The 27131-nt window shown below is 41.8% G+C and overlaps 1 protein-coding gene across 2 annotated transcripts in view; it reads left to right on the top strand.

The window, feature by feature from the left end:
- LOC132897184 (leucine-rich repeat-containing G-protein coupled receptor 6) overlaps window positions 1-26996 on the top strand; it is a 188658-nt gene extending 161662 nt beyond the window's left edge. For both annotated transcript variants that reach the window (XM_060938605.1, XM_060938606.1), the window contains 8 exons: window positions 1211-1282; window positions 1796-1861; window positions 1997-2068; window positions 4042-4113; window positions 15498-15623; window positions 16673-16821; window positions 21601-21681; window positions 22653-26996. In XM_060938605.1, the coding sequence (XP_060794588.1) occupies window positions 1211-1282; window positions 1796-1861; window positions 1997-2068; window positions 4042-4113; window positions 15498-15623; window positions 16673-16821; window positions 21601-21681; window positions 22653-23797 (1783 nt within the window). In that variant the 3' untranslated portion in view covers window positions 23798-26996. The remainder of the gene's footprint in view (window positions 1-1210; window positions 1283-1795; window positions 1862-1996; window positions 2069-4041; window positions 4114-15497; window positions 15624-16672; window positions 16822-21600; window positions 21682-22652) is intronic.
- The last annotated feature ends 135 nt before the right edge of the window (window positions 26997-27131 follow it).

The raw sequence follows: 27131 nt of genomic DNA, 5'->3' as shown, positions 1-27131 counted from the left end.
AAACCCACACAGTCAAATTCACCTGCTCAAGTCTACTCATCTAAAATCTACTGAGTCAAAACTACCCACTTGCTTCAATCCTTCCAAAATTCCTCCACTCTCAATCTGTTTGCTCAAATCCACCCACTCAAATCTATCTACAAAACTATAAGCTCTCGAATCCACCTGCTCACATCCACTTAATTACCTTCACACACTTTCATCTTCTTGCTCACTTTTACCCTTTTACCACCTGCTCACTTCTACTTATTCAGCTCCAGCATTTTTTAATCCAAAGATTACAATGTGCTTTACAGAGAAGAGGCTTTTGTTAAAATGTAAGAGTTTTTGTTAAAAATGCAGAGAGAATCCAACAACAGAATTGTGTAATGAAGGTTATCATTTATTTAGAGTGATTGGTCTGAAACCTGGTTCCTTTTCACCTCATGTGTTTTTGCTTGACTTCAAAATCCTGCCAATATCTAATTGGTTATCAGACTAAAATTAGACATGCTAGTGTCTAATACGGGCGGCACGGTGGTGTAGTGGTTAGCGCTGTCGCCTCACAGCAAGAAGGTCCGGGTTCGAGCCCCGTGGCCGGCGAGGGCCTTTCTGTGTGGAGTTTGCATGTTCTCCCCGTGTCCGCGTGGGTTTCCTCCGGGTGCTCCGGTTTCCCCCACAGTCCAAAGACATGCAGGTTAGGTTAACTGGTGACTCTAAATTGAGCGTAGGTGTGAATGTGAGTGTGAATGGTTGTCTGTGTCTATGTGTCAGCCCTGTGATGACCTGGCGACTTGTCCAGGGTGAACCCCGCCTTTCGCCCGTAGTCAGCTGGGATAGGCTCCAGCTTGCCTGCGACCCTGTAGAACAGGATAAAGCAGCTACAGATAATGAGATGAGTGTCTAATACTGTAGCCCTGATTATAGTGCAAAAATTGCACGACATCTCGTTAACTTTTCCAGTGTGAAAAGTACTAAAATTATTCAACACACCAGGTGACACACAGCTACTAAACAGACATGAATTAGAGCATTAGGGTCGGAGCCCTAACAGGACCAACATCATTCAAGTATGAACACAACCTCAACAAGTATGATGTTGACAATTGATATGTAATTAGTATTAATTAGTACCGTTCTGTCTACTAGCACCAGAATGTTCAAAATGATTTACTGTTTATTCTCACACACTTGTTCTCTCTCTTTCTGTCACTTGTTCTTTGTGTTTCAGAACTCTGACCCGAGCAGGTCTCACCAGTCTGCCACCTAATCTCTGTCAACAGCTGCCAAATCTCAGAGTGCTGTAAGCACACACACACACACACACACACACACACACACACATATGCGACATAGGATAATACATATGCACTGCTCACACACTCACTTTTGCCCCTTTTGACTAAGTTCATTCTGAAAACACACAAAGGTCTGATGGGTAATTTCTCTTTACACATATATATCAAAGCACTGTTTCTTCTGCCTCCTTCATTTAAGAGAAAACTGTTAGAACTAGGATTTAGTGATCTCCAGAAATATTGGCACCCTCATTAAAGATTGGGGGGGACCCCGCTTTGTCTCACATTGAAATAATAATAATAATAATAATAAAGCACATTAAAATACAAATTTATTTAAAACAAAAACACAAGTGTCACAATTACTGGTACCTTGACATTTAGAACTTGAATATTCAGCTTTTATTTATATATATATATATATATATATATATATATATGTGTCTGTGTGTCAAAATGGAGTGTCTTTATAGCGACACTGTTAAATCCTTTGTAACATTTGTTTGTGTGTTTTGCAGTGAGTTGTCTCATAACGCAATCAAAGAGTTGCCGAGTTTTTACTGCTGTACTTCACTGCAAGAGATGTGAGCAATCTTTTTATCAATTAGATCTCAGACACATTTGGGGATCACTGTACATTTTTACTGAGCTTGTGTTTTTTCTTTGTATTTGTGTGTGTGTGTGTGTGTGTGTGTGTGTGTGTGTGTGTGTGTGTGTAGTGGACTGCAGCATAATCGGATCAGGCGGATCGAGCTGAACACGTTCCAGCAGCTCGTATCCCTTCGATCACTGTGAGTTTCTTACAGTTTTATACTTTTACTAAAAGACAAACTGTTAAAAATCAGACTGCAGAGATACTTATTATTCAGGTCAATAATGAGCAAAATTGTTTTTGTATATTCTTTTATGTAAACTTTTAGACAATTAGCCTACTAAAATAAGGTGTGTCTTTAACCTATTAATGTCAGTTACCTTAAAACTGGCTAAGTTTTTATCACAAAGGGCTCGTGATGCTCCTAAGAAGAGTAAAAGTGAAAAAAATATGGCACTTAAATCCATCATTTACCATGTGATCGGCAACATATTGATTTTAATGTACAGACTTGAAAATAAAATATCAAAATAACTGTTATAACTATATTTTCTGATAGTCTCATCTCATCTCATTATCTCTAGCCGCTTGATCCTTCTACAGGGTCGCAGGCGAGCTGGAGCCTATCCCAGCTGACTACAGCCGAAAGGCGGGGTTCACCCTGGACAAGTCGCCAGGTCATCACAGGGCTGACACATAGACACAGACAACCATTCACACTCACATTCACACCTACGCTCAATTTAGAGTCACCAGTTAACCTAACCTGCATGTCTTTGGACTGTGGGGGAAACCGGAGCACCCGGAGGAAACCCACACGGACACGGGGAGAACATGCAAACTCCACACAGAAAGGCCCTCGCCGGCCCCGGGGCTCGAACCCAGGACCTTCTTGCTGTGAGGCGACAGCGCTAACCACTACACCACCGTGCCGCAATTTTCTGATAGTAATCATATTATATTTAAACTCTGTGTTCATATACAGTCCTGTGCAAAAGTCTTAGGCACATGTAAATAAAATGCTGTCGACCAAAAATGGCTTAAAAAATAATGAAATGAAATGTTTCAACATTAAAAAAATAGTATAAACAGTAATCAGTGAGCCATAATAAATGAAACAAAGTCAGTATTTGGTGTGAGACGACCCTTTGCTTTAAAAAAAAAAAGTATGTGTGTGTGTGTGTGTATATATAATATATAGTCATCTCAGGTCCAGTGAGGTCAGTTTTATGTGGAAATGATCTGTAAGTTTTCCTGAGCATCTTACAGAACCAGCCACAGTTCTTCTGCACACTTTGACTGTCACACTCACTTCTTCATTTTACACCAAAACCCAGCAGCCTTCATTATGCTTTATTTTTCCATCTGAAAAGTGTCTCTTATGGAATATGCTGATCAGATACAAACTTTTTTCTTTTCCTGTAACATTTAATTTTGTGCTGGAAAAAAAAAACGTTTGGACTCTAAAATGTTTTTGTAATATTTTGACTCAATAATGTAGAAGTCATAAAACAGAAATCTATAATAAAGTTTATACAGGAAAAAAGGGGGGGGGCTAAGACTTTTGAACAGTACCGTTCCTGACTGGAATGACATATTGAGTTGAGTGGCACTGCCTCCTCGTGGCTTCCCCATGTAAATTGCACTTTTTTGTGAACTTGGAATGTGCTGAAAGTGTTGGAGTGATGAAGAAACATCCGTGTTAAAAGAAAAACAATTTGAAGACATTTCTAAGAGATTACAGACTCCTTGTACAATTACATTTTAGTTTGGTCACTCTCATGGATGCTGCCGTAGAAAAATAAATTAAAAATAACAGCATAAAATGATAGAATAGAATAGAATAGAATAGAATAGAATAGGAAAACTATCAGAAAGAAACATGTGATATGACTCTCTATGGTGAATGGACTGTGCTCATATTTACATGAACGCTCTGAGCTGAGTTACTGTGTAATTTAAGGAAGTTCACACTGCAGCAGTGACACATCACATCTTTATGACTGGAAGGAAAGAAAGGAAAATAGTGCTTGCTTAATTAATTAATTAAAAAAATAGGAATGTCATGCCCCTACTCCATATTTCCTATAAACAGCAAAATATATTCAGGATATTGTTTTTTTTTTTTCAATACAACGTTAAAACTAATAATTCAGTTGTTTTTATACACAGTGATCTGAGTTGGAATCAGATTGAGATGATCCACCCTGACGCCTTCACCTCTCTCCACTCTCTACTCAAACTGTGAGTACACACACACACACACACACACACACGGCATAGGATAATACATACACTCACTGGCCCCTTTATTAGGAACACACATCCCCCCTCCTGTTTTCTGCAGTTCTGTAATCAGCCGATCCCTCGACAACAGCACGATGCATCAAATCCCACAGATACAAATCACGAGCTTCAGTTAATGTTCACAATGTTCAAACATCAGAACGGGAAACATTGTGATCTCACAGTGTGACTTTCTTTCACTGTGGTATGGGTGTTGGTTTGATCCAGATGGACTGGTTTGAGCATTCAAACCAGTCAAAGGTTCACGAAGGTTCACGTTCCAGCAGGACAATGACCGTAAACCTACTGCTAAAGCTACACTGGAGTGGTTTAAAGGGAAGCATTTAAATGTCTTGGAATGGCCTAATCACAGCCCAGACCTCAATCCAATTGAGAATCTGTGGCATAACTTGAAGATTGCTGGACACCAACACAACCCATCTAACTTGAAGGAGTTGGAGCAGTTTTGCCTTGAGGACTGGGTAAAAATCCCAGTGGCTAGATGTGCTAAGCTAATAAAAACACACCCCAAGAGCACCTGCATAAACATTCTGACAACATGCTAGAATTGTTTAGAACGTTCGTTAACGTCTCAGATAAAATCAATGATACGGTAACCTGTGGTTAATGAACGAAGCAACAAAGTTGCTGACGACTGACAAGCACATGACGTGGCGGCATATAGCTGGAGTTTCAAACCCTGCTGCTCAGGAAAAAAGGGGCAGAGATGAGCAGGGCTGGAGCAGCATTTTAAAATCACCGAGGTCCGTGATGCGCAAAGCGTGCACTGAAAATTTTTTTTACATATATAAATGAGGGGGTGAATTACACGTCATACAAGAGATCTATTCCTGAAATTACTTTTAATGGTGTTTGAACTGAATATCATCAGTTTTGAAAATAAAATCATGTATGTGGCAAGAGTAAGAATAATTGAAGCTTGTTTAATGGTTTGATCTGGCCCAAGCAATGAAGACAAAAGATCCCCTAACCATGCAGCCTATGGAACTGAGATGCATTAACAATCTGGCATCCGTTACATCTTTACAAAAAAAAAAAATTCTGGGAAAAAAATCAGTATACACCACAATGTTTTACCATGGAAACCTGGTGTCTCCTACACTGCGTTCCTCCCCCGAGTCATTCGCTTTTGTGTTCTTGGTCTCGCTTTTGTGTTCTTGGTCTCAGAGCCGCACACACCAAACAGACACAGAAGACAGAATCAACGTTTAACATCATTAACAATGCACTTTTTATGGAGATGTTTTCTCATCTCATCTCATTATCTGTAGCCGCTTTATCCTGTTCTACAGGGTCGCAGGCAAGCTGGAGCCTATCCCAGCTGACTACGGGCGAAAGGCGGGGTACACCCTGGACAAGTCGCCAGGTCATCACAGGGCTGACACATAGACACAGACAACCATTCACACTCACATTCACACCTACGCTCAATTTAGAGTCACCAGTTAACCTAACCTGCATGTCTTTGGACTGTGGGGGAAACCGGAGCACCCGGAGGAAACCCACGCGGACACGGGGAGAACATGCAAACTCCGCACAGAAAGGCCCTCGCCGGCCACGGGGCTTGAACCCAGGACCTTCTTGCTGTGAGGCGACAGTGCTAACCACTACACCACCGTGCCGCCCCATGGAGACGTTTTAATGTTCTTTATTTTTTTTTATCCAGTTGAATATTTAGTGTACAAATATATTTTCAGCTCTTAAAAATGACCGAGGTCCGGACCGCGGGGGCCTCACAGCTGGCTGCAGCCATGGAGATGAACAAGACGCAATAGGAAGATAAGACAGTTCAATGACAAATGGAAGTTTGGGCGAGATTGGCGAGTTCATAGCAAAACCGAAAATACCATGTACTGTGAAGACTGTAGAAAGTCTGGCAAAGACAGGCACCAGTAATTTTAAACTCGAAACTATAAAGGACCACGAAAAGTCAAATGCACACATCGGCACTATAACATCAAAACCGGTGAAGACAGCTGGTTCACTACAGGACAGCATTGCTTTCAAGTCCCTGGCTGTCATGAAGTCGGCTGAGCTGGAGAGGATGGAGCTGCTGTTTAGAAACTTTCACATGATTGGAAAGAAGTTGATCCGCCCCAGCTATCAACTTACGGCCTGCTGGAAGCCTCAGGTCACGAAGACCATTTTTCATGGACCATTCAGACTCATCTGATGATGAATGTCATGAGGACATTTAATGTCTCTCTCTACACATGTTCACACACACACACACACACACACACACACACACACACACACACACTATTAATAGATAATACATAATATATATAATAATAATCGATAATACACATAATACTTGCATATCAAAACATCAAATGTTTTTCAATGATAAATGCTTTGAATTGGACTTTTAATATTAGAATCAGTTCAGTTGTACTGAATGTTATTTTTCATATTATATGATATTTCTTATTGTAAGAGGCTTGAATTTGAGTTCAATAAACAGAATAGTCTGTTAATATTTTTGTCTGAATTGGTTGCATGTTTTCATATAGGGAGCGACATTAACAGCACTGAATACCTGAGTGCTACTGTAGAGATACATTATACGCTGCCATTCATAATTAAATCTAGATCTTCCGAACTTTAACGTATCACGGTGAAGAAAAAACTGCGATTTCCTGGCAACAAAATTGTGGCTAGTGAAAAGGCTGAAAGGCTAGTGACTCGGGAAAACCACTAGCCACAGTGGCCGGTGAGCAAAAAAGTTAATGTAAAGCCCTGCAATATATACAGTATGGTACAGTACTGTGTGAAAGTCTTAGGCACATGCAAATAAATGCTGGAGAGCAAAGATCCCTTCAGAAATAATGAAATTAAATGTTACTACATTTAAAAATTATGATCAAGAGCAGTACAGAGTAATGAATCAAACATAGTCAGTATTTGGTGTGAGACAACTCTTTGCTTTAATAAATAAATAAATAAATCCGTCTCAGGTCCAGTGAGGTCAGTTTTATGTGGAAATGATCTGTAGGTTTTCCTGAGCATCTTACAGAACCAGCCACAGTTCTTCTGGACACTTTGACTGTCACACTCACTTCTTCATTTTACACCAAAACCCAGCAGCCTTCATTATGATTTTATCTGAAAAGTGGCTCCTATGTAATAGTCTGCTAATATCAAATCAAATCAAATCAAGTTTATTTGTACAGCGCTTTTAACAATAAACATTGTCGCAAAGCAGCTTTACAGAATTTGAACGACTTAAAACATGAGCTAATTTTATCCCTAATCTATCCCCAATGATGAAGCCTGTGGCGACGGTGGCAAGGAAAAACTCCCTCAGACGACATGAGGAAGAACCTTGAGAGGAACCAGACTCAAAAGGGAACCCATCCTCATTTGGGCAACAACAGACAGCCTGACTATAATATTAACAGTTTTAACAGGTATAACCCTCAACTGTCCTCATGGGGCCGTCCTTCACAGGAGCGGTGCGATAAAACTCCGACCAGACACAGGGCACCAGGATGGATCAAGCAGGTCCGAGGGGCAGAAGAGGCCAGCATCTCAATCCCAGGATCAACATGTAACTCAGAGGGACAGATTGGGGGGGGGGAAGAGAGAGAGAAAGAAAACACGTTGTTAGGTATGCCCTAAAAATGACAAGTATTAAATCTGTGTGGTAGGCTCGCAGAGACGAGAGTCTTTACATCAGGCATAACACACAACAATGGCATGTTAATATGGTAAAATATATCATGACCTGCTCTGGCTGGATGCTTGATTGGGTGATGGGAGCACACTCCTCAGCAATGATGAGATGCAGATGGGACCCTTAGGGCTGGCCAAGACAATTCAGTTACATTTCACCGGGTCTGGGACATGCGACAGAATGTCTGACGGCCGATTCCCTGTGGGCTACGATAGCCAGTCGAGGTCTCCACCCTCTCCACCAAAAGATTTCCTGTTGACTCCATGTAACTCAGAGGGACAGATTTGGGGGGGGGGGGGGAGGGAAAGAAAACACAGGTGGTTAGGTATGCCCAATGTCACCTGAATAAGTAGGAGCAGTATACATATTGCACCGAGTACAAGCAGGGACTCCGGCAACTAACTATGACAGCATAACTAAAAGGGGAGAGCCAGAAGGTAACACAGGCATGAGGGAGCCCCGGGACATAAAGCAGCAGCCACTACACCGTCAACAAACTCGAGTGAGCAAGCGAGTGGGGACTGACAGCATCCATACATCCCAGTTTACCAAAACACTCTATGTCTGAGGACCCTCCAGATCTACTCCTTTACCTCATAAACACCATTAACAAAAGGCTTGACTAAACAGATATGTTTCAGCCTAGACTTAAATGCTGAGACTGTGTCTGATTCCCAAACATTACTTGGAAGGCTGTTCCATAACTGTGGGGCTTTGTAAGAAAAGGCTCCGCCCCCTGATGTAGCCTTCACTATACGAGGTACCAGCAGATAGCCTGCACCTTTTGATCTAAGTAGGCATGGCGGGTCATAGAGGAGCAGAAGTTCACTCAGGTACTGTGGTGCGAGACCATTTAGTGGTTTAAAGGTCAATAGTAGTATTTTATAATCAATATGAAATTTGATTGGGAGCCAATGCAGTGTGGATAAGACAGGGGTGATGTGGTCATATTTTCTAGTTCTAGTAAGGACTCTTGCTGCTGCATTTTGAACTAACTGGAGCTTGTTTATGCACTTATTGGAACATCCAGACAGTAAGGCATTACAATAATCCAACCTGGAGGTAACGAAAGCATGGACTAGTTTTTCTGCATCATGCAATGACATTAAATTTCTTATCTTTGCAATATTTCTGAGATGAAAGAAAGCTATCTGGGTGATGTTATCAATGTGAGTTTTGAATGAAAGACTGGGGTCAATAATCACTCCGAGGTCTTTTACTGCTGCACGTGAAGAAACAGAAAGGCCATCCAGAGTTACTGTGTAATCAGAAAACTTACTTCTAGCTGCATGTGGTCCGAGTACAAGTACTTCAGTCTTGTCAGAGTTAAGCAGAAGGAAATTAATAAGCATCCAGTGTCTAATGTCCTTAACACATTCCTCAATTCTATTAAGCTGGTGTCTCTCATCAGGTTTTGCAGAAAAATACAACTGTGTGTCATCAGCATAACAGTGGAAACTAATACAATGTTTACGAATAATATCACCCAGAAGGAACATATATAGAGAAAAAAGCAGTGGACCCAAGACAGAACCTTGTGGAACACCAAACTTTACCTTGGTACATCTACAACCCCGATTCCAAAAAAGTTGGGACAAAGTACAAATTGTAAATAAAAACGGAATGCAATAATTTACAAATCTCAAAAACTGATATTGTATTCACAATAGAACATAGACAACATATCAAATGTCGAAAGTGAGACATTTTGAAATTTCATGCCAAATATTGGCTTATTTGAAATTTCATGACAGCAACACATCTCAAAAAAGTTGGGACGGGGCAATAAGAGGCTGGAAAAGTTAAAGGTACAAAAAAGGAACAGCTGGAGGACCAAATTGCAACTCACTAGGTCAATTGGCAATAGGTCATTAACATGACTGGGTATAAAAAGAGCATCTTGGAGTGGCAGCGGCTCTCAGAAGTAAAGATGGGAAGAGGATCACCAATCCCCCTAATTCTGTGCCGACAAATAATGGAGCAATATCAGAAAGGAGTTCGACAGTGTAAAATTGCAAGGAGTTTGAACATATCATCATCTACAGTGCATAATATCATCAAAAGATTCAGAGAATCTGGAAGAATCTCTGTGTGTAAGGGTCAAGGCCGGAAAACCATACTGGGTGCCCATGATCTTCGGGCCCTTGGACGGCACTGCATCACATACAGGCATGCTTCTGTATTGGAAATCACAAAATGGGCTCAGGAATATTTCCAGAGAACATTATTTGTGAACACAATTCACCGTACCATCTGCCGTTGCCAGCTAAAACTCTATAGTTCAAAGAAGAAGCCGTATCTAAACATGATCCAGAAGCGCAGACGTCTTCTCTGGGCCAAGGCTCATTTAAAATGGACTGTGGCAAAGTGGAAAACTGTTCTGTGGTCAGACGAATCAAAATTTGAAGTTCTTTATGGAAATCAGGGACGCCGTGTCATTTGGACTAAACAGGAGAAGGACGACCCAAGTCGTTATCAGCGCTCAGTTCTGAAGCCTGCATCTCTGATGGTATGGGGTTGCATTAGTGCGTGTGGCATGGGCAGCTTACACATCTGGAAAGACGCCATCAATGCTGAAAGGTATATCCAGGTTCTAGAGCAACATATGCTCCCATCCAGACGACGTTGCTTTCAGGGAAGGCCTTGCATTTTCCAACATGACAATGCCAAACCACATACTGCATCAATTACAGCATCATGGCTGCGTAGAAGAAGGGTCCGGGCACTGAACTGGCCAGCCTGCAGTCCAGATCTTTCACCCATAGACAACATTTGGCACATCATAAAACAGAAGATACGACAAAAAAGACCTAAGACAGTTGAGCAACTAGAATCCTACATTAGACAAGAATGGGTTAACATTCCTATCCCTAAACTTGAGCAACTTGTCTCCTCAGTCCCCAGACGTTTACAGACTATTGTAAAGAGAAAAGCGGATGTCTCACAGTGGTAAACATGGCCTTGTCCCAACTTTTTTGAGATGTGTTGTTGTCATGAAATTTAAAATCACCTAATTTTTCTCTTTAAATGATACATTTTCTCAGTTTAAACATTTGATATGTCATCTATGTTCTATTCTGAATAAAATATGGAAATTTGAAACTTCCATATCATTGCATTCCGTTTTTATTTACAATTTGTACTTTGTCCCAACTTTTTTGGAATCGGGGTTGTAGAAATATCACCATTTATATCAACATGCTGATAACGATCAGTTAGATAAGACCTGAGCCAGGAGAGGGCCATTCCCTTAACTCCCACAACATTTTCTAGTCTATCCAGAAGAATGGAATGATCAATGGTATCAAATGCTGCACTAAGGTCAAGCAACACAAGTAGCGAGACACAGCCCTGATCAGACGCCAACAGTAGGTCGTTTACTACTTTAACCAGTGCTGTCTCTGTGCTATGATGAGGTCTAAATCCTGACTGATACATTTCATGGATGTTATTCCTATGTAAATATGAGCATAACTGCTGTGCCACAGCTTTTTCAAGGATCTTGGAGATAAAGGGGATGTTTGATATTGGCCGATAATTGGACAGCTGACAGGGATCAAGATCAGATTTTTTAATCAGGGGTTTGATAACTGCTAGTTTAAAGGATTTGGGTACATAGCCAATCATTAAAGAAGAATTTATTATTTTTAGAAGCGGTTCAATTTTCTTTTTTTTTTTTAGAAGCGGTTCAATTATCCCTCCTAGAACTGACACCTTATTGTGGTGGAGGGGTTTGTGTGCTTGAATGATCCTAGGAGCTATGTTGTCGGGGGCATTATGCCCCTGTTAGGGTTTCCCAAGGCAGACAGGTCCTAGGTGACAGGCCAGACCAAGAGCAGTTCACCAAAAACCCCCTATGGAGAAAAAATCCAGGACCGTGACGTTGCCCGGTAGGATGCAGCCGGGGCCCCACCCTGGAGCCAGGCCCGGGGTTGGGGCTCATATGCGAGCGCTTGGTGGCCGGGCCTTTGCCCATGGGGCCCGGCCGGGCTCAGCCCGAAGAGGTGACGTGGGCCCGACCTCCTGTGGGTTCACCACCCACAGAGGTAGCAGTAGGGGTTTGGTGCAGTGTGGATTGGGTGGCAGTCGAAGGCTGGGGCCTCGGCGACCTGATCCCCGGACACAGCGGCTGGCTGTTGGGACATGGAATGTCACTTCGCTGGGGGGGAAAGAGCCTGAGCTTGTGCGGGAGGTTGAGAGGTACTGGCTAGAGATAGTCGGGCTCACCTCCACGCACAGCTTGGGCTCTGGAACCCAGCTCCTCGAGAGGGGCAGGACTTTCCACTTCTCTGGAGTCGCCCGTGGTGAGCGGCGGCGGGCTGGTGTGGGCTTGCTTATAGCTCCCCAGCTCAGCTGCCATGTGTTGGAGTTTACCCCAGTGAACGAGAGGGTTGGTGGAGAAGTCCTGCCTTAAGTGGAGGAGTTTAAGTATCTCGGGATCTTGTTCACGAGTGAGGGAAGGATGGAGCGTGAGCTCGACAGGCGGATTGGTGCAGCCTCCGCAGTGATGCGGTCACTTTACCAGTCCGTCGTGGTGAAGAAGGAGCTGAGCCAAAAGGCGAAGCTCTCAATTTACCGGTCGATCTATGTTCCGACTCTCACCTATGGTCATGAGCTTTGGGTATTGACAGAAAGAACAAGATCACGGATACAAGCGGCTGAAATGAGTTTCCTTTGCAGGGTGGCTGGGCGCTCCCTTAGAGATAGGGTGAGAAGCACAGTCACTCGGGAGGAGCTCGGAGTAGAGCCGCTGCTCCTCCACATCGAGAGGAACCAGCTGAGGTGGCTTGCGCATCTTTTTCGGATGCCTCCTGGACGCCTCCCTGGGGAGGTGTTCCAGGCATGTCCCCCCGGGAGGAGGCCCCGGGGAAGACCCAGGACACGCTGGAGGGACTATGTCTCTCGGCTGGCCTGGGAACGCCTCCGTGTTCTTCCCGAGGACCTGACCGAGGTGTCTGGGGAGAGGGAAGTTTGGGCTTCCATGCTTAGACTGCTGCCTCCGCGACCCGGTCCCGGATAAGTGGAAGAAGACGAGACGAGGAGACGAGACGGTTCAATTACTCCAGGCATTATCTGTTTGAATAGATGTGTCGGTAAGGGATCTAGTACACAAGTTGAGGCTTTTGATGTAGAGATTAATGAAAGTAATTCAGTTTCTTTTAGGGGAGTAAAACAGTCTAACTGATGATCTGATACAGTTATATTGTTAACTACAAGGTCACTTTCATTGTCTAACCTTAAATTAATAGTTTGAATTTTTTGTCGGATATTCTCAATTTTGTCATTAAAAAAATTCATGAAGTCGTTGCTACTACATACTGCAGGTGTGCATGTGTTGATAGTGGACTTATTCCTGGTTAATTTTGCTACAGTATTAAATAGGAATCTGGGATTATTTTTGTTATCTTCTATTAGGGAGGAGAGATATGTTGATCTCGCAGCACTAAGAGCTTTTCTATACTTCAGGAAGCTCTCCTTCCACGCTAATTTGAACACGACCAATTTTGTTTGACGCCATTTACGTTCCAATTTTCGAGTGGTCTGTTTTAATGTGCGAGTGTCATCATTATACCAGGGTGCTAATTTTTTGTCTCTGACCATTTTCCTTTTTAGAGGAGCTACATTATCTAAAGTATGGCGGAATGTTGACTCTAAGCATTCAGTTGCCTGATCGAGTTCTGCAGGGGCTGACAGTGACCCAATCAAAGTTGATAACTCTGGGAGATCATTTATAAAGCTCTGTGCAGTAGTTGACGTGAAAGTACGTTTAATACAGTAGCGTGGTGAGGTGCATATATTATTACTCAGACATATTTTGAATGAGATGAGATAATGATCTGAGATAACTTCAGACTGTGGAAGTATGACTATATTGTCTACGTTTAATCTGAATGTTAGTATTAGATCAAGGGTGTGACCACCATTATGGGTCGGTCCTATGACATTCTGCTTGATCCCGACTGAATCTAAGATGGACACAAACGCTGTTTTCAAAGGGTCTTCTGGGTTATCAAAGTGAATATTAAAATCTCCCACAACTAAAGCTTTGTCTAAGGAAATAACCAGATCTGAGATAAAATCTGCAAATTCAGAAAGAAACTCAGAATATGGCCCCGGGGGCCTGTAAATAATAAGCAATGGAATTAACTGGGTAGACTTATTTTTCGAGGCAACATACATTATATGAGTATGAAGAACTTCAAATGTATTAAATTTATAACCAGGTTTTTGTGTTGCACCTAGATAATCGTTATAAATAACCGCGATGCCTCCTCCTCTGCCAGTTAGACGAGGCTGGTGTATATAACTGTATCCAGGAGGACTCGCTTCATTTAATGCTATATATTCATTTGGCTTAATCCATGTTTCAGTTAAACACAGTACATTAAACTCCTGATCAGTAATGAGTTAATTAACCATTAGCGCTTTAGATGTAAGAGATCTAATATTTAATAGCCCCACCTTTAGATCAAAGGTGCTGGCAGCAGCTGTACAGTCAGTATGATCTAATTTTATATTGATTAGGTTACTGGAACAAACTCTCTGAAAATTTCTACCTTTTTGTTGAGCTCGGGGAACAGACACAGTCTCGATGTAGTGGACCCTGAGTGACGACTCTGTGCAGCTAGCAGACAGTCGGTTTAGCCTGTTCGTCTGCTCCCTGGCCTTGGCTCTGGATTGTCAGAAATTAACTAGGCCTGTTCTGAGACTATGACCTATGCTGCAGGAAATGAGAGCAGCACCTTCCCGAGTGGGATGGATACCGTCCCGCCCTAACAGGCCAGCAGTGCCCTCAAAATTAGCCCAATTATCTATAAAGCCCACACTGTTTTCAGAGCACCACCTGGACAGCCAGCAGTTCAGCGACCATAACCTGCTGTAAGCTACATCGCCACGCCACATTGGGATGGGGCCAGAGCATACTACAGCTATTTTGTAATTGTCTACAAAAAAAGGATGATTAAGACTTTTTCATAGTACTGTATATCGGAAGAATTTTCGACATCTAGATCGAAACCGAAATCAAATTCACTCACTCCTTCCAACTTGTCCCACTTATGTGTGTGGGGTCGCTGCCCTGTGGACCCTATTGATCCATGTCATATTAATTGGAGAATAGTTTTACGCCGGATGCTCTTCCTGTCGCAACCCTCCCATTTCCGGGCTTGGGAAACAACCATCGAATCCAAAATCAGACCTTGGCTCTAAATAAAGGGACCAGAAAGAAATGCACTTTTTAAAAATGTAATTAAATTTTATTTATTTTACAACAAGCACTTTACATTGTCAGGACTATCTTGCTAGCAAGGTTTCCCTTGTTTTCTTCAAGGTTTCCCACAAACAAACATTTCTGTTTAGCTCTTTTGGAGTGTTAACTATGCTCTCAGAAATAAAGGTACCAAACTGTACTTTTCCTTGTTGCTCATGTGGTACTATCAAGGATTCCCTGAGTATGTATCATTTACCTGGATATGTGAATGTGGTGTACTGTTAAGGAACATCATCGCACCTTAAGGACCACTGGTTTACTCTCAATCTATTAAACGTACACAGGTCTGCAGCTTCACAGGCAGCACGTACGGTATGCATTGTGAGTGTTTATTCTCTCTCTCTCTCTCTCTCTCTCTCTCTCTCTCTCTAGTGATCTGAGTCAGAACCAGTTATCCCGAGTCCCCCTGTCTGGCCTGAGCAGTCTTACTCATCTCAAACTGAGAGGAAACACACACCTGTCTCATTCCTTCAGAGAGGACCAGCTGCCCAACATCAGGTATCCCAGAGTCCTCCATTCCATCCATGGTGCACATTATTGCTATCAGAATGACTTTTATTGTTTATGTACTGTTTAAATTCTGAAATATTGATATATTTAATATCCCGAGGTCTGATTTTTTCATCACCTAACATGCTATGACAACACTGAACATATGAATAATTGTGTCACTTTATATAGAAAACCACATGGCCATTGTGGCAGTCATTCATTCATTCATTCATTTATACCCATTTTTTAATTAAATCAACAAAACAAAATGAACAAATATTACATCTTTTGAATATAAATCACAATCTGTGATGCCTTTAGTTCACTATACAGTGCCTGTAATACACTAAATAATTTTTTGCATGGACTTAACATGCCTCTGAACACTGAACATACATTTAAATCTCTTCTGCTTGATATAAAAATGTTTTGTCAAGGTTTATAGGATAGAAGCGTTTCTTGATAATTCCTTCATCTTGTACCAACATCGAAAAAAAAACAATAAACAACAACCATGGACTCCTCCATTAAAGCAGCAACATAACACCAGTTATCACCATAGCTTCCCAGTTAACATCAGCCATATGAGCAATCTATAGAGTTTATAATCCATTTATGGTCAGTGTTACATATTTATCCGACTCTAAAGCAAATACTACTGAATTATAATCTGAAAAAAAAAAATAAAGGTGGTACTTTACAGCATGGGCAGCCATCTTGATGTGACGTCCTACAGCCTCCTGAACTCTGGCTTGAGGACGTCTTCCCAACTTCCTGAGTAGGTTAGAATATAACATCAAGTGAAATATTAGTGATGCTGATTTGTCCAATTCAGTGATTTTAATACACGTTTACACATGTAATACACAAACAACAGATGTTTGTGCAGAGGTTGCACTGGATCTACACCAGGCCAATGCTGATAACAAGCAAGGGAAGCCTTTAGCCAGCAGTTTAGCATAATGGAAATTGCACTTGTAATAAAATTGCTCTGAAATTCTCCCTCAAACTGCTGTGTGAGTGACGAGAATGTTTGTTTATTTTTGAACCTTTAGGGTTATCGAGATGCCCTATGCCTATCAGTGCTGTGTGTTTGGAGCATGCAGCAGCTACAGATCCGCTGCCCAGTGGGAGGAGGTGGCGGGCACAGAGGAGGAGGAGCTTCAGAAAAGAGCACTTGGCCTCGTCCCAATTCATTCTGATTGTAAGTGTATCCGATTTATTACTGTAGAAACCTCCAGTGGTCTTCATTTTTTACAGGCTGTATGTTTAGATGTAGTAGAAAGTACAACTGTAGCACTTTTATTATTCAAATCCACGTCTGGTTTCTCAGAGATGCTTTGCACAGGCTTGTAGTTCTCGAGTCTGACTTGTGCCCCAATTTTAAGGACTTGTGACTCAACTTGGACTCGAGCACAGATGACTTGGACTCAGACTCGTGCATTAATTGCATTGTGATTTTTTTTTCCTTGTTTCCGTTTCCGGTTGAGAGTACGTCGTGCGCGTTCTGGCTGCCGCTTCTCACCAGAGCTTTTGTATTTTATTTTATTTCTTTTTCTATTTTTTTCTGTGTGGTTGTGTAGTTTGGTGTTTGTTTGAGTGTTTTGTCCACTGGTTGTGGTGTAGCTCCGGACCTAGTTTTGGGCGTCGGTTCCCTCCAGGCCTTGGTTCGCCGTGGACGATGCCTGCGCTCCCAGCTGTGGACTGCAGTGAGCTCGTTGCTCATTTTACATCATGGTTGTCCAGCGCGCTGCGCTTTAACGCTTGGCATGATGTTCTGAGTGATGTTGCTCGGTGGTGTCGCGGCAGCTGTGCAGGCGGTTTGGGACACACCAGCGCGCTGCGTGGCGGAGCTTCTCTGCTCGCTGTGTGGATCCATGGCGTGGTGTTCAAGCGATGTTGCTGACAGCGTCGCGGCGGCGGTGCTGGAGATGTGGGACTTGTTTTCGTGCGCCTTTTGGTGGGACTGTGGTTGCTGCACCATGGGAATTACATCCTGACCCCTACTTGGTGGACTTTTTACTTTTTATTTATTTATTTTTTATTATATTTTTTATGTATTTTTTTCTTTCTTTGTCTATAATTGTAAAGCGTCCTTGGGTTTTTTGAAAGGCGCTATATAAATTTAACTTATTATTATTATTATTATTCGAACTCGTAAATTGGAGAGGAGGACTGATTTTCTCTTTATTTTTTGTAACATGCCATAATAATCTGCCATAAGATATTTACATCTACATTCATTTTTGTACTAATTTCATGTAAGAGTGTCACACCTGCGCACCTTGGCATGTGCATCAGATAGACTCTCGGGCGCTCCGGACAGCGCGCGCGCCAAGCGGACTCTCGTGCTCGTACCATAAACGACTTGCACCTGCACAGGATTAAAGACGCAATCAGCGCGCCGATATAAAAACTGTGAAAACACACTTACGTTGCAAAGTATTGAGTTGCGTTGCTGACACATTAACGAGCCTTATTTCCTTGTTTGGTTTCCTGATCCCTGATTTCCTGTTTCTCGTCTCTGATTCTGCCGAGTCTACGATACCTGTGTCTCGCTCGACCTATCGCCTGTTTCACCGTTTTACAATTTTGCCTGCCGTTCTGGATTGTTTACTGTCTTCTCTTGTATTAATAAACACACCTTCTGCACTTACATCCGTCTCCCAACCATCTCTGACAGAATACTTCACACTCCCTGATAAAGAGAAGCACATTCACCTGTTCATACGCCATGTTCAGGAACAAACTAATGGTGCAGTTGGAGTCTTGGACTTGGACTTGACTTGGATCAATAGTGGACTCGACTCGAAAATTTTTTTAAATGACTTGGACATGACTTGCACTTGAACACTGGGGACTCGAGACTGGACTTGGACTCAAGGTTTAGTGACTTGACTACAACACTGGCTTTGCATTTTTCTTTCTATCCCATTATTCCAAGATCAGGACTTGGTATTTTCATGGCTAAACTGTAGCAAGTTTTCTTGAGATAATTAACACAATAATCAGGCTTGAAGTTGTGACAACTTTTAACTAAATACCAAACTTGAAGGGCACATCTTGATAGTGCATACCACCGCCAAGCCGCATATTATCAACACCAAAATCAAACCACTTGAACTGAGGATCATACTAAATCTGTTCACCAAATTTCACCCAAATCTGTTCACTAGTTTTTGAGTTACGTTGGGAACAAACAACAAAATCCTAGATCCACAGAAATATCTGGATTTGCATCAAAATCTAATCAGTTGTTCCTTGGCCCATGGTCCACCTTTCCTCCAAATTTCATCAAAATCCATTCACTACTTTTTTTAGTTATGTTGGGAACAGACAAACAAACAGAGGTGAAAACATAATCTCCTCCAACGAAGTGGGCGGAGCTAATAATCAGGAACTGTCAGATTCTCAGCGATACCACAGTAATGTTGAATTCTTGATTCCGATTGGTCAAAATGTGTTGATTAATTTTCTATCACAGCAGCTCTGACAGTGGTTCCAGCTGCAAGACAAATCTCAGGTTGATGATTCTGATTCAATGCAGTCATTTTAATACGTGATCATTTCTCGAATAACAGCATGGGTATCGGTGATGTGGTGCAGTTTTCTGTAAGGAGATGTTTATTCAGTATTGATGGAAGGAGTCTCCAGTGTCAGCACTCTGTAACAGTCAGAGGTAAAGTTGTAACTAAGACTACGTTCATATTTCCAGGCTGAAGTGACTCAAATCTGATTTTTTCAGGGCTGTGTGGAGACAGGAATCTGATCATTTCCAATGAAATTTGAGTCACTTTCATATGTGGTCTTAGATCGGCTACGTATCTGATTTGTGGCTATGTGACATGAATGAAAGCGGTCAGATTGGAATTCATGTGGAGGGGTGTTTTTTTGCATATACACATACACTGAGTGCTGTCTTCATTAACAACAACAATGGAGGAAAAACAACAATGGAGGAGAGCTACAGCAGCTGTAAAAACAGAAAAAGCTAGCTGTCTGACTTTTTTTTTCCTTCTGGACCTGATCATGTACAGCTAACAAACTCTTTCCTGTCCTCCAGAGCAAAACGTGATGCATGCTTTAGCTCCTAGCGCATTCATGTAGTGGGTTTTAATACAACAAGTCGTCTCACAACGGTGTTTTTTTGTTGTTGATGATGTAGATGACTCGTGCAAAAACGTCTAAATGTGCTGATGCGTGCCATTTCAGAGGACACATGCGTTCACGATACAGTGAGATACAGGTTACTTATAATTATGAATGTGAACAATCAAGATAAGAAAATCCGATCTGAGCAAAAAATCGGAATTGAATATTGAGGCTTTGAATATAAACGTTCCCGACACAAGATTCCGTTTTGCTGTTTTTCTGTAACATGACAGGCTGAGTTTTTTTTTGGTCTTATTAACTTAAAGAGACAAAATGAGACATTGATGGAACAAACAACTGTTTAAATCTGTTATAATGTACTTGTAATTATATACACTCACTGGCCACTTTATTAGGAACACCCATCCACCTGCTGCTGTTTTCTGCAGTTCTGTAATCAGCCGATCCCTCGACAGCAGCACGATGCATCAAATCCCACAGATACAAATCAAGAGCTTCAGTTAATGTTCACAATGTTCAAACATCAGAACGGGAAACATTGTGATCTCACAGTGTGACTTTCTCTCACTGTGGTATGGGTGTTGGTTTGATCCAGATGGACTGGTTTGAGTATTTCAGAAGCTGCTGATCTCCTGGGGTTTTCACACACAACAGTCTCTAGAGTTTACACAGAATGGTGCAGAAAACAAAAAACACTGAGTGAGTGAGCGACAGTTCTGTGGGTGGAAACAAACGCCTTGTTGATAAGAGAGGGTCAGAGGGAAATGGACAGATTGGTTCGAGCTTTTTTGCCAGGAAGGATAGAGTAACTCATATAATCACTCTTTACAACCGTGGTGAGCAGAAAAGCATCTCAGCATGCAACAGCAGAACAGAAGAACACATTGGGTTCCACTCCTGCAGCCAAGAACAGGGATCTTAGAACCAACAACAGGTTCCTATTAAAGTGGCCAGTGAATATAATCATTCACAAATTGCTGTGTTATTCAAGGAATAAAGCACTTTGATATAAAAAAATAATCATCTTTAGGGCTGTAACAGTAACTGCTGTAACAACAAACCGCCGAACGTTTAATTTCTCATCTCATCTCATTATCTGTAGCCGCTTTATCCTGTTCTACAGGGTCGCAGGCGAGCTGGAGCCTATCCCAGCTGACTACGGGCGAAAGGCGGGGTTCACCCTGGACAAGTCGCCAGGTCATCACAGGGCTGACACATAGACACAGACAACCATTCACACTCACATTCACACCTACGGTCAAAAACAAAATACTTTTGCCTCCTAATTCACATTTTAACATCGATGTTGAGGTCAAGCCCCCTGTATGAGCAGAGAAAAACCACAAGTTGTGATTCTAATATAATGATAAAATGAATAACATGATTTCTCTGGATTTTCTAGAAACTCATAAAGGGTGAAGTTTCATCCAGATTTAATGATTCCTCACAGTAAAATAAAAGTGCAGCTCGGTTGTCGTCGTCTGTTTTGTGTCTGCTCATCTTTAATTAGAACAGTTAAAACATGTCGGTGCCGTACAGTAACCACAGCAAAGTGTTTCGTTCTGCATTCCTCTGTCAGCGATTTTATCTTACTGCCTTTAAAGCAGTGCTGTAATTACACCATGAACGATTGAGGAAAGATCTAAAAGTTCCATTCATCTGTGTGAAAGACAAGGAAAACAAAGTGTGGTTAGCGAGTGAGATTTTGAGGTGAGTGTTAGATTTACAGGACCTGTAATCTGTTTTCAGGAGGAGATCTGAAAGTGTTGAAATATTAATGCAGATCAAAAGCATCGGTTCTGATTAAATGCAGTGGTGTTCGATGAAAGTTATGATGAAGTGGAATATTTCAAAATGATTTGATTTGCAGATGATCCTGATCTGGAGGAATTCCAGGCAGCCATTGAAGAGTCCAAACTCCAAACTAATGTCCAGTGCACCCCTGTTCCAGGTGATTACACGTCTACAGAAACATTAATTATTGTTGTAGTAGAACGTAATTATTTCTAACCGATATTTAAAGGAAAGTGAAATGGACTTAACTGGGATTATATGTCTAATTTGTAGCTTGTGTTACTTTTCCCAAACACATTTTGTCAGAAGTTTATGGCTCTGAATGTATTGCTCTACGTCGCCCCCTAGTGGAATAATAGACTAGCTCTCTTCTTTTATTATTGTTTGATGAAATACTTGTCAACCTAATATTTAACAGTTATTCCATGAAATTGAGTCGTACATGAGCTGATGGTTGACGAGGTGCGTAGCACCGAGTTGTCTATAATCCGTGTACGACGAGATTGAGTGGAATAACTGTTTTATTTTATCCACATTCACTGCATTTTGAGAAACAGAGCATTTTGGGGTTTTTTGGCAAATTTGATAAATTATACAAAATGTCTGACAAAATCATTTCCGCTTAGAATGTAAACAAACCGGCGAAATGACAGGAACAATTTGTGAAAAAAGTGATAATAATAATTTTTGAAAAATAAAAAAGATATGTTCTTACCATCAAATAGTTTTATTCCATATTTTGTTGCTTTTTTGTATTTTTTGTGGGTTTTCTTCTTCATTAGGTTTTTTTTTTTTGGTGATTGGCAAACCAACTTAAAGGTGCATTACCACCACCGACTGGGCTGGAGTGTGGAACAGGAGATACTGGGGGGAAATACTATATTCTTTTAGCTACTTCTGTTTCTTTTAAATACTTGATAATTTTGGGGGTTTTGTTTTCGAGTAGAGTTTTTTATTTCATCCTCGGTTGGTTCAGCAACACGCGCCGCCATTTTGTTTTTCTCTACTCATGGTATATGAGCTGATATCCTAGTAGTAGAGTAGCCAATCAGAGTGCGTGATTGCTCATATCCAGTGAATGTGGATAGAATAAAACCTAATTACTGGATTAATGTCCCTGTCCTGCAGGTCCGTTTAAGCCATGTGACACGCTGTTCGACAGCTGGTTGGTGCGATTGGGGATGTGGATCGTTTCTCTCGTCTCTCTGCTGGCCAACATTCTCCTTGTGCTCTCCATCTTCGCTTCACCCAGCTACCTCTCACCTGTAAAGTTCATCATCGGCTCCATCGGCACTGCTAACCTTCTCACTGGGCTCTGTGTGTGTGTGCTGGCGCTAATCGATGCTTTGACCTTTGGCGAGTTCGCTTCATATGGTGCACGCTGGGAAACAGGTGCTGGTTGCCAAGCAACAGGGTTCATCTCTGTGGCAGCATCAGAATCCTCCATGCTGTTCCTGGTGCTCGCGGCAGTTCAGTGCAGTGTTTCCATCTCATTTGGGAAGTCGCCATCTCATGGCAGTGTCCAATGCGCCACTGCAATATGCGTGACGCTTTCGCTGGTCTCCGCAAGCCTGCCGCTGCTGGGGGTGGGGAAATTTGGAACCACGCCCCTTTGTATCCCCTCTCCTCTCCCAGATGCCCCACCCACCACATTGGGCTTCATGGTAGCTCTGATTATGATGAACTCTCTCTGTTTCCTGCTCATCACAAGCACCTATATTAAGCTCTACTGGGATCTGATGAAGGGGAACTTCGACAGCGTGTGGGACTGTGCCATGATCAAACACGTCGCCTGGCTCATTTTCACCAACTGCCTGCTTTACTGCCCTGTTGCATTCCTTACGTTCGCATCCCTGCTCTCCCTCATCCCGGTCAGTGAGGATGTGATCAAGTCTGTCCTGCTGCTGCTCCTCCCACTGCCATCATGTGTCAATCCGCTGCTTTACCTCCTCTTCAACCCACACTTCCGTGAGGATGCAAAGCTTCTCCTGAACAGAGCTTGCCTGGTGCAGGACCGCGTTCTTGACTCCTTTACCTCTGTGGAGATGGAGAAGAGCTCGTGCGACTCCACCCAGGCACTTGTGCCTTTTTGCTCTGAGGCAGACGCAATGCTGGAGGGCTCAGTGCCACTTGTGCCATGCCAGCTGCAGATGACGAATAAAGAAAATGACAAAAAGGAGGAAAACATGTGGAGCAAAACTATGGACAATCAGAGAGGAAGCTCTCTCATCTCTGGAGTTTATCAGTCTTCACATCCCATGTGCCATTCATAAATCCTGTTGGACATCGCGCAGATATCAGAACCCTTCCGATTAGGAGAAAGACATTGATCATGGACAAAACTATATTACTGTTTGAAAACAGAGAAAATAAATATGGACTCAAACTGTTGGACCCGACATGTTTATGCAATCAACAGGTGTAAAATTTCAAATCCTACTTTACAATAACAACTTGGTCAAAAATGAAATGCACACAATGTCGTCCAAATGTTACCCTAAACATACAGTACCAGGCAAAAGTTTGTACACCTCTACTCATTCATAGGTTTTTCTGTATTTTGTATTTTCTACACTGTAGAACAAGACTGAAGACATCGAAACTATGAAATAACATCTGGAACATGTTATTTACCAGCTGGGAGGTCCGTATGGTGAAATACCGTGACCGAGGTCTTGAAAGTACTGAGCGAGGCCCTCTGGGCCGAGGTCAGTATTCAAGGCTGAGGTCACGGTATTTCACCATACGGACTGACCTTAAGCTGGTAAATAATATATTTATTTTTTTATTTACCAAATTCTAAAAGAAAACGAGAGCGCCCGAAAGGGAAAACTGAGCCGAGCCACCATTTTGAATCCTCATTCACGGCTGTAATGCAAATGGCTTCCTCCTCTGTATACAAGTGCACTTCCATGGCAGGAAAAAAACTACATTTTGCTGCCTATGTCGTCCCCTATTTATACAAATAGGAGTCATTCAGGCTTCAGCCATGTTTTTGCTCAGTGTTAGCAAATTACAGGTTTTATCTTTCTCCTGAAATGTTTTATTTTATTTCTTCTTCCTCAGGGGAGTAAAACTCGCTTTCGCTGTGAACACTGTCGTTATCGCTATCCATGCTGTAAAATTAATGCTATTCTCCTGAGAAATGCTGACAAAAATGTATAAGGTTTTTGATAATCTTATAAATAAATATTATTTAAAAAAAAAGATAAACGTTGACAAAAAATTCTACTATGTTTGTTGTTGTTGTGAACGAGCGAGTCGTCAGAGGTCCGTAACTGGGGTCCGTACTGTAGGATACAGACCCGCTCGCCAGCCAATCAGAGCGCAGGATTTGGACCGCGAAAAAATAAATGGAATTATGTAGTAAACAAAAAAATGTTAAAACAGACAAAATATGATTCATATTTTAGAGTTCTCAAAGTGTCCAGCGTTTCCCTTGATGACGCTTTGTACACTATTGTCATTCTCTTAACCAGCTTCATGAGGGAGTCACCTGGAACGCTTTTCAATTAACAGCTGTGTCTCATCAAAAGGTCATTAGTGGATGAGTTTCTTACCTTCTTAATGTGTTTGAGATTAAACAGTAAACAGTAAACAATAAAAATACAATAAACAGCCCTATTCCATCCACAACTGGAGTAATCTATACAGTATTCTGTCAAGAACTGAACAACTAAGTAAAGAGAAACGACATCCATCATTACTTTAAGACAGGAAGTGACATTTACTTAAAAAATAAAGAAAAAACATTGAATAAGATGATGTGTCCAACCTTTTAACTGGTACTGTAGTCGATCACCTGAGATGCGTTTGCTTTCTGGTGTTAGCTAAAGTGGTAGCTATGAGGTTGTATGGTTTCTTAGCTGCATTATCCTCATAGCTCCAGTGCAAAAACAAGATAATAAACATGTATGCACTCCAGAAACTTCTTTACACCATGTATTACTCAGATTTATCTAGCGATTGCAATATAATACAGGTATCACGCAATTATGACATATCACAGTCACTACAAAAAAGTCGCAGTTGTAGAGTTTCATACAATTGTGACTTTTTAATCTCGCTATTTAGACATATCACTGAATTGTGACTTTATTTTCCCCACTTCAACAGAACATCACTCTGTTGTGACATATCATCACAAATTGCAACAACTGTGAGTGTTTTCTCTCTGTTGCAAGATAACATCATGCCACTGTGACACTGCAACGCAGTTGCAACTTTTTATGTCTCATAATTGTGTATTTTCATGCAGTTTATGTTTTTTTCTTTTACAGTTGAAAGTTAAAATTTCACAATTGTGACTTTGCATCCGGCGGCCCGGTGGTGCAGTGGTTAGCGCTGTCGCCTCACAGCAAGAAGGTCCGGGTTCGAGCCCCGTGGCCGGCGAGGGCCTTTCTGTGCGGAGTTTGCATGTTCTCCCCGTGTCCGCATGGGTTTCCTCCGGGTGCTCCGGTTTCCCCCACAGTCCAAAGACATGCAGGTTAGGTTAACTGGTGACTCTAAATTGAGCGTAGGTGTGAATGTGAGTGTGAATGGTTGTCTGTGTCTATGTGTCAGCCCTGTGATGACCTGGCGACTTGTCCAGGGTGAACCCCGCCTTTCGCCCGTAGTCAGCTGGGATAGGATCCAGCTCGCCTGCGACCCTGTAGAACAGGATAAAGCGGCTACAGATAATGAGATGAGATGAGCAGCTACTTGTTAATGTCACACAATTGTGACTTAGTGCTTCTGTTTCTAATAACCAAACCACAACACAATCCAGCAGTGTGTAAACAAGCAAAATAAAGTGCCCCCTCCAGGAGAATGTCTTGGGCTGAAGAGGACGATGTGTCTGCAGTGTTGGTGCAGGTTGGTTAGAGGTAGGAGATGGCCTTATAACCACAGGGTTGAGATATCCAAAAACTCACGTCAGCAAGATAAAAAGTTGCAGTTTTGAGGTCTAATATTTTCTCATACGTGGCAAAAACAAGCTTCTGTACACCACTCATAACATTCAGCAGAGTTAGAATGGACATTGTGTACATTTCATTTTTGGTTTTAATAAAATGTCCTTTAATATTACAGTGTGAAAATGGTTGCTCGAGCATACCTGTTCATTCAGGGTGTTTTAAAGAAAGCACTTATTAAAATGATAAACAACCACAGCGTATGTTAATAATAATAGTTGTTTATTAAGCATTGGCAGGTCTTCGCTTACCGTAACTGAGCACAACTCGCAGGAGAAGTGATAAAAACTGTCTTAAAAATTCAAAGATTAAAACTGGAATATAAATGTTTAAGGTGGAACAGTCTCACATTGGACTTGGACATGCATTCATTGGGTTTTATTGTTTTTAAAAACATGTAAATGTAATCAGAGAAACAGCCGTGGATTAGCCTGTACTACAGCGCGGGGGTTCTGCTTTTCACAGTTGTAAAGTAGCTAGCTATTATGTATAAAATATAAATATAACTACCTCTGAACTAGCATGCTCATTTCCTTTTTTTTTTTACCCAGAGTGTGTTTTGTTTCTATTCTGCTTAAAATGTACATGAAAAATAAATAATTTTTATATCGACATTTGAAACCCTTTAGTTTGAAATCCAGACATGCTATTTTGG

Source organism: Neoarius graeffei, chromosome 13 (assembly GCF_027579695.1).
Source record: "Neoarius graeffei isolate fNeoGra1 chromosome 13, fNeoGra1.pri, whole genome shotgun sequence".
Classification (NCBI taxonomy): domain Eukaryota; kingdom Metazoa; phylum Chordata; class Actinopteri; order Siluriformes; family Ariidae; genus Neoarius; species Neoarius graeffei.
The sequence above is the reverse complement of the archived record's forward strand: the minus strand, read 5'-3'. Positions and strand labels throughout refer to the sequence as shown.